Below are 9,839 nucleotides of genomic sequence, written 5' to 3'. Positions count from 1 at the left end.
ACCTTGACCTTATGATAACTAGAACCAGATACTTAATAAAACACACCCTTCAAGTGCTAGATATAACCCGGTGACCGCTCTCTAACAGGGCGACGAGGAGGGGATCGCCGGGTAGGATTATGCTATGCGATGCTACTTGGAGGACTTCAATCTACTCTCTTCTACATGCTGCAAGATGGAGGTTGCCAGTAGCGTAGTCTTCGACAGGATTAGCTATCCCCCTCTTATTCTGGCATTCTGCAGTTCAGTCCACCGATATGGCCCTTTACACATATACCCATGCATATGTAGTGTAGCTCCTTGCTTGCGAGTACTTTGGATGAGTACTCACGGTTGCTTTTCTCCCTCTTTTCCTCCTTCCTTTCTACCTGGTTGTCGCAACCAGATGCTGGAGCCCAGGAGCCAGATGCCACCGTCGACGACGACTCCTACAACACCGGATGTGCCTACTACTACGTGCAGCCCGCTGACGACGACCAGGAGTAGTTAGGAGGATCCCAGGCAGGAGGCCTGCGCCTCTTTCGATCTGTATCCCAGTTTGTGCTAGCCTTCTTAAGGCAAACTTGTTTAACTTATGTCTGTACTCAGATATTGTTGCTTACGCTGACTCGTCTATGATCGAGCACTTGTATTCGAGCCCTCGAGGCCCCTGGCTTGTATTATGATGCTTGTATGACTTATTTATGTTTTAGAGTTGTGTTGTGATATCTTCCCGTGAGTCCCTGATCTTGATCGTACACGTTTGCGTGCATGATTAGTGTATGATTGAATCGGGGGCGTCACATCCCTGTGGCTGCACCGATCCGCGCCATCGCTGTGTCGCCCCCTCGGGCAGTAGTGCCACGGCGGGAGAGAGTATATTTATATAGGAAAATTTCTGCATCGATGGCTGCATGTTCTATATTGATATTACAATATCACATGATTGCTTTATTTTGTCTATGTGGTGGGAAGGTGCACCGGATTAATATTATAGGGATTGTTGCTGACTGATTTGAAAAATTATTGGTTCTGTCAAAATCGTAAACCAAATCCAAAATTGATTACGTCAACTGAATGAAAGTGCTTCAAAATTAGAGAACATATAGAACTAAAAGAATTGCATGGGAGAGCTTCTTGGGAAATTATTGACCCGATCAAAATCGGCTGAACCAATCCTAAATTGAAGACCCAATTAATTGTGAGGGCTTAAAAATTAGAAAGCATGGTGTATAGTATAAAGAATTGAATGAGAGAGCTTTGAGAAATTGTTGACCCGGTTAAAATCGGGTGACCAAATTCTAATTGAAGACCTCAATTGAATGTGTGCTTTTTAAAACTAGGGAGCTTAGTTTTTTTTAAGGTGAACTAGGGAGCTTAATGTTATAGAGGATTTGCGAACAAGATTTTTTTTTGAGACAAATTTTAGAACAAGAATGACCTCAAGTGACCAGCCCGATAGCATAACCCACAAAGGGCCCGAAGTTTGACCCAACTTGCGTTGTGTCGGCCCAGCAGCCCGCTCAACGCACACCATCCCCTCTCCCACAGCGACGGCGCGACCACCCCCTCTCTCTTTTCTCTACCCTCTCCTCGTTGCCGTGGCAGCTCTTCCCTCTCCTCCCCTCCTCCACGCCGCAACCAAAACCCTAAACCCTAGCATCAGCTCCACCCCGCCGGCGCCGAGATGGCGGACACGGTGCAGTACCGCCTCGAGCGGATGTCCGATGAGCTCGACGACCTCGAGCGCCGGGGCCTCTTCACCCGCGCCGAGCTCGCCGAGGTCGTGCGCCGCCGCCGCGACTTCGAGTTCCGCCTCCGCCGTCACTCCCCGCGCAAGGCCGACTTCCTCGACTACATCGCCTACCTGCTCCGCGTCGACGCGCTCCGGGACCTGCGCAAGCGCGCCATCATACGCGCCACGCCTAACCCTACCCACTCCGACGAGGACAACGACACGAACGAGGATGGCAAAAAGAGGAAGAAGAGGAAGAAGAAGTGGGCCAAGTCCATCTCCGACTTCGCGGGAGTCCTCCGCGTCCTCGACGTCTACAGGATGGCCACCGTCAGGTTCAAGGGCGACCTCGACCTCTGGTTCCGCTACCTCGAGTTCTGCCGCCAGAAGGGCCACGGCCGGATGAAGCAGGTAGGCATCAAATACTTACCTGTCCACAATACGGCATCAAATAGTGCTTAGTTGTGTCGAAGAGGATCAAAGTTGTCAGCTTTTCTATGTAGCGCTCTTCGTGCAGCAACTAATTTGTGGGAAATTGTAATATTTAGGGCTGCAGCGTGGGCACATACAGTGAGGGGTTATGATTGGGGTTCGTAATGCTTGATTTTCATCGCCGCTGAGTTGCTCTTGTTCTTGACTTGAAAAGTTCAAGGTATCAAGTAGCGGGCTAAATAGTTTAGCGGTGGCCTTCCCCAGAAGCTATAATAGCTATAGCAGGCTAGGGGAATCTAAACTATCTAGTGGATTGTAGAAAAAACATGTCATATATGGTCTGGAAATGGGGAATTTCAGCACATTTAGATGACACGAGGAGGACAAGACGGAGTAGAAGATGACGGGGAGAAGCAGGTCCTGCTGCCGAAGATTGAAATCACCGCCTTCGCCGTCACTTCCGCTGATCTGATTCGCTGCCGCTGGTGCCAAGAACTGAGGTTGGGTTTGTCCTAGCGCTAGAGGTGAGCGAGTAAATGTGTGTGTGTGTGTGTGTGTGTGTGGGAGGGGGGTGATGCTAGATTTCGCGCCATCTCCGCGCCTATTCCTCCCCGCAACGCAACGTATGCCGTGTCCCCTTTTGTGCTCGACTCAGCCTAGCTCGCTGGAAACGGTCGATTCGAGCGTTCCTAGCGAGCCAGGTTCTGGGCTGCTTTCAGGTTTGTGAGCGTGTGAGCCAGGCCCCATGTATGGTATCAAACACGTTTTTTTTTGCACCACGCGGGCCTGTTTGAGGGATGCAGCCTACCAAAAGCCTTCCCAATATCTGGATCTAAGCTGCTAAAAACAACAAACACACTCTTACTGGGACCCACTCGTCTAATCCATCCACGATGCACCAGACTACCAGAGAGCTACATTTGTAGGGAGCTTAGTATATTTATAGAGATGTAAATTCGTAAACCGATAAATATGGTGTTCACTAAAGCAGCTGCAGTATGCAGCCGCCTCAGACTCCGCAGTCTTTTGGGTGGAGAAGAGAGGAGAATGGCTAGTCTAGGCTTTCTAATCATTGATACTGGTTTATGGATTGGGTTTTGGGCTGCTGCATGATGGAAACTGGCGTGGGCTTCTTTTCTAGCACCCTGACTGGCAAATTTGGAATAGCGGCGCTAAGCTCCTCCAACTGCTATGGTATTTAGCAGAGGTTAGAGGTGCTTCAGTGGGCGTAGCTGCAGTAGCAGTAGAAACCGCATCGCCGTAGCGGGAGCTCGTCCAAAGTGCTATATAGGTGCTACAGCCTGTTTTTTTTTGTCCATGCTTGAAACTATGTGATTTTGGGATGGGCACAAACATTTGTTTATGCTTGGAAACTTCGGAAAGTTGAGATGGCCTTCTGAGCACTCTGGATTGGTGAGCTTAGAAATTTAGTGTCAAGTAGGGTGCGCGTTGTAATTTTGGGTGAATATTTATGCCAGGTAAATTGCCTTATGCGTCCAATTGCTATACATTAGACTGGGAAATTCAACTGCTAGTTCCAGGCGTGCATGAAATTGATTAAGGTGCCGGTTGAGTTCTGAAAGTGGTCATCACCTTACTGATTTAGAATGGCATATACTGAAAGTTTGCCCTCTACAAGCTGGTAAACAGTTGTTGCTGCCCAATAATGTTTCCTGGTTAATGACGAGTACCCTGATTTGCCTCCCAAACAAGGTGGGGTTACAAGGGTGCCATCTGGGGTTCCGAATCTCAGCAGTAATGTGCATATTACCAAGAAGTTTTTGAGAAAGTTGAATTTGGGTGAAGGTTTTCCTAGAATAGGCGTAGGGACATCTTGAGCCAAAAGTTAAACCCCTGTACCACTAGCTATGGATTATGGAGGTGGACCATGGGGCAGTGGTAGTGCTGGCAGCTATCTTGGCGGTGGTTGCTGGGGCGGATACAGGGATAGATGTGGTAATAATGGGATGAATACTTCACATGATAGGTGCAGCAATTGTTCATGGATCCAGATTTGGTGAATAATCACCTATTAGGTGTTGCCGCATCAGTTTGAGGATTTCTGTATGCATTCCCCGGGAGGGATAAGACAAGAAAGCTGTAGTGGAAATGATTGTGGCGTGTTTCATTTCGGATTATCATGTAAGCTTATAAGAAGTTTTGTGGCGCTATGAGGTCACCATGTAGGGGTATGTATTTGATTAAGAAATGTGATGTGTATTTTGCGCCATTAATTGACAAAAGGCTGGGGTTTTCATGTTCTTTATATGCCAGTCGTTTGTTGAGTGTCTGCAATAAGATTTAGGTTAGAGTCTATCAAAACCATAAAGGTTAGGAGATTTTCTTGTTCTTTTGTGCCTGCTTATAGTTGCATTTTGCGTTGGTGACTGTTGATAAGATAAATGGATTTGTAAAGATTCATTTTGTGGTCCAGCGCAAGATATAAAACTGTTAAATGCGGGACTAACTTAGTATTAATGTTAGTATTCTCATGTTTGTTGTTTTATTTGCAGGTTATGGCGCAAGCCATTCGTTACCATCCCAAGGTTCCTGGGCTTTGGATGTATGCAGCAGCGTGGGAATTTGATCAGAACTTGAATGTTGCTGCAGCACGTGCACTTATGCAGAGTGGTCTCAGATCTTGTCCAGAATCTGAAGATATGTGGATTGAATATCTTCGTATGGAGCTTACCTACCTTAACAAGCTTAAGGCTCGAAAGGTAGCTCTTGGGGAGGATGTGAAGACACTGCAAAAAAGTAGTGATGATTCGGGTCAGTGGAAAGAGGAGAACAAAGGATTGTTCATGTCACTTGATGAACAAGGTGACAGTCCCAAGGAGTCTGGCTTGGAGGATGTTGCTTTGGAGGACAAGGAAGATCTATTTTGGCAGCAAGGAGTGTTAATCATTCGAACAATTTATCATGGTGCTATGGAAGCTCTTCCGTCAAGCTTAACCTTGAGGAAGAAAATTTTGGAGATATTAAATAGTGTTGAGCTGGCACATTCTGAAGAGCTGAGGTTGGAGGTCATGGATGACCTGAAGAAAGATTTCTCTCATAATGAGGACTACTGGGATTGGCTCGCTAGGCTTCAGCTTAGTGACTCCATTAATTCCAGTACTTTGAATAAAAAGGAAGCTGTATTGAATAAGCTTAACAAATCAATTCAGGTGAAAAATTATGCCATCACTTTATTACTTATTCTCCATCACAAATTATTAGAAAGTAAATCTTTTGGAATTCCTTTGGATGAAAAAGGCACATACTTGTTGATTATTGTGCCTTGGCCATCTGTTCCTGTAATGAAATGCTTGCTGGATGGTAGTTTTGCCCATGACTTGATTAGTGCTAAGTTGATGTTCATGGTAAGTGTTGGTCAAAAGATTGCTTACCCTATAGCTAGTAGCCCCTTAAACTCAGCACAAACAGCGCCGATTTTGATACACCGTCTCACAGTATTTTTTTCCCAAGATATCAGTGTCACCGATTGCTCATTGAACACAATATTTTGAACGTGCTTAATACGTGTCTTTGATTCTAGGTGTATGATGAAGCTGTCAGAAAGTTGCCTACTTCCAAAATGTACTCCCTGTATGCAAACTTCTGGTTGGGTGTTGTATTCTCAGACAGAGAGGACTCCATCTCATTATTCCATGATGCTGATTTTGATGCTTCAGAATTTACTTCAGCTATACTGAAAGTTTTTGAAAATGCTGAATCGTGTGGATGTCTCTCCGAGGATCTTGCCTGCCAATATGTCTCACTTTGTTTGAAACTAGGAAGGTCGGAGGAAGCACCTGAAAGATTGGAGGAAGCTAAGAATCTCGCAGAAAAGCTCTGCAGTGGTCCTCTTTCACAGGCTGCAAATCTGTGGAACTTGAGAGCTTCTATAGAGATAAAGTCACTTGCTACTGCTACCGGCAGTGCTTCCTTTAGTGAGGAGAATCTAAGTTCTCTGTTTGATTTATTTAATATTGTACTTCCGAAGTTATCCATAACCAAGGCCGAGGGACTCTGGCATACGGTATGTCTAGCCTTATCTCGTGCTTTCCTAATGATCATGGCTCTCTAGTTTCCAGAAATTTATTCCGTTGTCTCTGGACCTATCCTACCAAAAAATTAATTTTTGCTCCTCTGTTCTAGTGTGGATGTGTGATTATGGTTATGGGTTGAATACTTTTATATCAACTTTAGTATGGCATATGCTCTTTGTCTTCTCTTTCATTTGTCTCATTGATATGCGTTTTACTTTCTATGTCAACATCTTACATATTGTTAAACTGATTGGACTACTTGTCTGTAAATGTGATGAAATTGCTTGTAATTGCATTGCAGGCGATGAAATTGTTTTCTCATGAAAAGATATATTTCGAAAAGCTGGTGAAATGTGCAATGCTATCATTAAGTTCAGCTGGTGGGAGTGATTGTGGAGCTTCAGTCTCTTCAGCTTTTGTCGGATGGGTTTTGCAGAAAGATGGTATTAAGCAAGCTAGGAAAATGTATAAGAGGTATGAAATTAATGGTCCTTCAGTGATACCATTTGCAATGCTAATGTTGAGTTGCCATGCTCATTACATGAGTGAAGTGAGCAGAGCATTTCTAGCAATTTCTCAGTGTTTTGACATTGAGCCTAACATGCTATGAATTAACGGTTTTAGATATTGTCACAAGTGCAGAGAGGTTCCTTCAGAAATATTTCTTGTACTTAGTTCAGATGTATTATCAGTCTTCATTGTCCCCTTTCATTACAATTAACTCATGCATTGAAGGTCTAACAGAGATGAGTTTAGTCGATATTTCGTTGTTGGGAGACCCAAGATCGGTTCATGCAGTGGGTTGTATGTGACATTGAGGGGGCATGTTTCTGACACTCACGTGTCCATGCAGATTTTTGGCTTTACCGCGCCCCAGTCTTAAGTTCTTCCAGTTCTGCATAGAGCTGGAAGCTAACCTTGCAGTCGGAAACAATGATGGCCTCGTAAACGCACGCAAGCTCTATGATTCAGCAATCAGCATCTATCCACAAGAAAGGGAACTATGGAGGAAGTACTACAATATGGAGTTGACGGTATGGTTACATATTGGCAGTGACTCTCGTTTCCTCGTTTACCTGCAGGTGGGAACATTTGAGACATTTGTATTATGTAAACAGGTGGGAACATCAGAAACATCAAATGCTATCTACTGGCGTGCCCGCAAGGTGCTCAATGACTCCACCGCGCTCGACGTTCCCCGTAGTTAGCAACCTGTCCCCATGTGTACCATGTAATACCATTTTTGATTGTATTGATTTGTCTGTTGCTATAGGCATATGTAAGTCAGATTTGACATAAGTTTTGGCTCTTCTTTTTTTGTCGGTCCGAAGAATTTTATGTGCTCGTGGGATGATCTGAGTAAACTGGAATAGCTTGTGTTGTGAAGGCTTTCATTTGCGCGATAAGGGCAGTTTCTGTTAATAGCGCTAGGAATCTGTGCTGTTAGTCTCAGCTAGAACAGAGGATTAGCATCGGCTAAATTGCAGTGCTCCAAGCTGCTGGTATTAGAGAGTAGTTTTCAGCTGACGGCCAGGCTCAATGGGTAGCTCTCGATCTCGGTGAGGAAGCATATATCGAACAAACAAATTGCTTTTTCTTGTGTGCATTTTTCGTGCTCATATTTTACTCTGAAAGAGTCTGGACGCTGAAGCAGCTAGTACTGTTAGTATTCATTTTTTTCGTCAGACAGGGATGGTTCATCTTCTGTTCTGTTCGTATTCAATTCTTCTGTTCCTACGAGCTAGTACGCCACAAATACTCCGCAATTAAGCCTGCAATCTCGGCTTTGTCCAACCCATCATAACAATGGCTACTTCCACTGCAAAGCCCCACCTGCTCCTACTCCTCTCGGTCGCCGTCGCTCAACTCCTGGCCGTGCCGTCCTCCGCCGCCCGTTGCCGCCTCGTGCACCTACACTTGTACATGCACGGCGGGCCGGGGCAGACAGCGGTGCGGGTCGTCAGGGGCCAGGGCCCGCCGCACCCGTCCATGCCGGGGAGCTACTTCGGTGACACCGCGGTGATCGACGACCTCCTGACGGAGGGCCCTAGCCTGACGTCGAAGGCCGTCGGCCGGGCACAGGGCACGTACGTGCTGGCCGCCATGGACGTCCCCGTGCTGGCGGTGAGAGTGACGGTGGTATCACCGAGGGGCCGTACAACGGGAGCACCCTTGTCATCGCCGGCCGCGACGACATCTCCCAGGAGGTGAGGGAGCTCGCGGTGGTCGGCGGGACGGGGCAGCTCCGGCGGGCCACCGGGCACGTGGTGTGGAGGACGGCCGAGGACGTGTCAGCGGTGTACATGGTGCTGGAGCTGGACGTGCACGCGACGGTGCCGGACGGCGCTGCTCCTGGTCGTCGTCATGGATGGGGCTGGCCGGCCGCCGCCGAGGGCAGCAGGAACATGTCGGTCCGTTTGTCCGCTGATTCCTAGAACAAGTCTGCCATTGTCGCCACTTGTAAAACCGAACATCTCTCCCACAAAAATAAATACTGTACTGGTTTTGCTGGTTTTAGGATCAGTCGATTTGGAATTGGAAGAGAACACGATGCGGTGCGTAGCTTTCAGGCCTTGGCCGAGTTAAAAACTTGCGCACCTCGCGTAGTACGTGATTAACTCGCTACTAGTACTTTTTTGTTACGCGTCAAGAACCTGAACATACTACTCCCACCTGTGAGCAGCGAGCAGCCTAACCACAACTTGTCATTTCGGCTTCCTAGCCTAGCTGCTCTCAAATCACACGCTCAACGACACCGCCAATGGCCAGACACCGCCTGCTCCTTGCCGCCGCCGTCGTTCTAGCCCTCGCCGCCGCATCCATCGCCGACGACGCGCGCCAGATTCTCCTACGCATGTACATGCACAACGTCTTCGGCCCGCCGGGCCAGAGGGTGGTGCTCATCGTCAAGGGCGCCGGCCCCATGAACCCGTCCATGCCGCCGGAGCACTACTTCGGGGAGACGTACGCGTTCGACGACTCCCTCACCCAGAACCGGAGCTCGTCGTCCAAGCAGGCAGGCCGCGCGCAGGGCACCGCCATGCTGGCGTCCATGCGGCACCCGGTGTACCTGGTGAACATGGTGATGCTGCTCACTGGCGGGGAGTACGACGGGAGCACCATCGTCGTGGAGGGCCGGCACGACGCGTCCAAGAAGGAGAGGGAGCTGGCGGTGGTCGGCGGCACCGGGGAGTTCCGGCTGGCGTCCGGGTACGTCAACTGCACCACGGCAAGGGAGGAGAAGAAGTTCACCGTCTACGAGCTCAACGTCAACGCCACCATCCCCGGCGATGACAGCGAGCCAGAGCCTGATACGGGGAGGCGACGCCGACGAATCCCTCGTTTCTGAGCCACGCTAAAAATTCTAATGGATGCGTGTAATACTTGATGGAAATCGTTAGCTTGGATTAATTCCTCGAATTGTTTGAGAGAACCGGCGATATCATGCATGCATGTTCGGTTTATGATGAAAGGGGCAGGGCCATTTTATCGCTCAAGCCTCAAATTATAGTGAACGGAGAGGTCCTACTTTTGGGATTGGATTAAACAATTGTTGGATTTTTTTTTCTTTTGCTTTCTAGAGGGAAAGGAATCGGCCCAGCCCGAGAAAATTCTCAAACCTAACCCGACTTTGAATTAACAAAATCACTAATCGAAGA

General features: G+C 47.7%; 1 protein-coding gene and 1 pseudogene across 1 annotated transcript; both read left to right on the top strand.

Moving 5' to 3' along the window:
* The first annotated feature begins 1,539 nt into the window (after positions 1-1,539).
* On the top strand, positions 1,540-7,586 carry LOC109740199 (uncharacterized). Its single transcript, XM_020299237.4, has 6 exons — positions 1,540-2,125; positions 4,660-5,316; positions 5,688-6,170; positions 6,482-6,654; positions 7,034-7,214; positions 7,299-7,586. Exons 1-6 carry the CDS (start codon positions 1,667-1,669, stop codon positions 7,386-7,388), a joined length of 2,043 nt encoding a protein of 680 aa, XP_020154826.1. The 5' UTR covers positions 1,540-1,666; the 3' UTR covers positions 7,389-7,586.
* A 312-nt stretch (positions 7,587-7,898) lies between these two features.
* LOC109740206 (uncharacterized) lies at positions 7,899-9,529 on the top strand (annotated as a pseudogene).
* The last annotated feature ends 310 nt before the right edge of the window (positions 9,530-9,839 follow it).

The sequence above is a fragment of the Aegilops tauschii genome, chromosome 2, assembly GCF_002575655.3.
Source record: "Aegilops tauschii subsp. strangulata cultivar AL8/78 chromosome 2, Aet v6.0, whole genome shotgun sequence".
Taxonomy (NCBI): Eukaryota; Viridiplantae; Streptophyta; class Magnoliopsida; order Poales; family Poaceae; genus Aegilops; species Aegilops tauschii.
Note: the sequence above shows the minus strand (reverse complement) of the source record. Positions and strands in the feature narration are given on the sequence as shown.

Excerpts from the sequence above, each read along its gene's own strand:
- LOC109740199 (XM_020299237.4), top strand. The coding sequence starts at position 1,667 with ATGGCGGACACGGTGCAGTACCGCCTCGAGCGGATGTCCGATGAGCTC. Across the intron at positions 6,655-7,033 it reads GCTAGGAAAATGTATAAGAG|ATTTTTGGCTTTACCGCGCC; the intron begins GTATGAAATTAA and ends GTGTCCATGCAG. Across the intron at positions 7,215-7,298 it reads ACTACAATATGGAGTTGACG|GTGGGAACATCAGAAACATC; the intron begins GTATGGTTACAT and ends TTATGTAAACAG.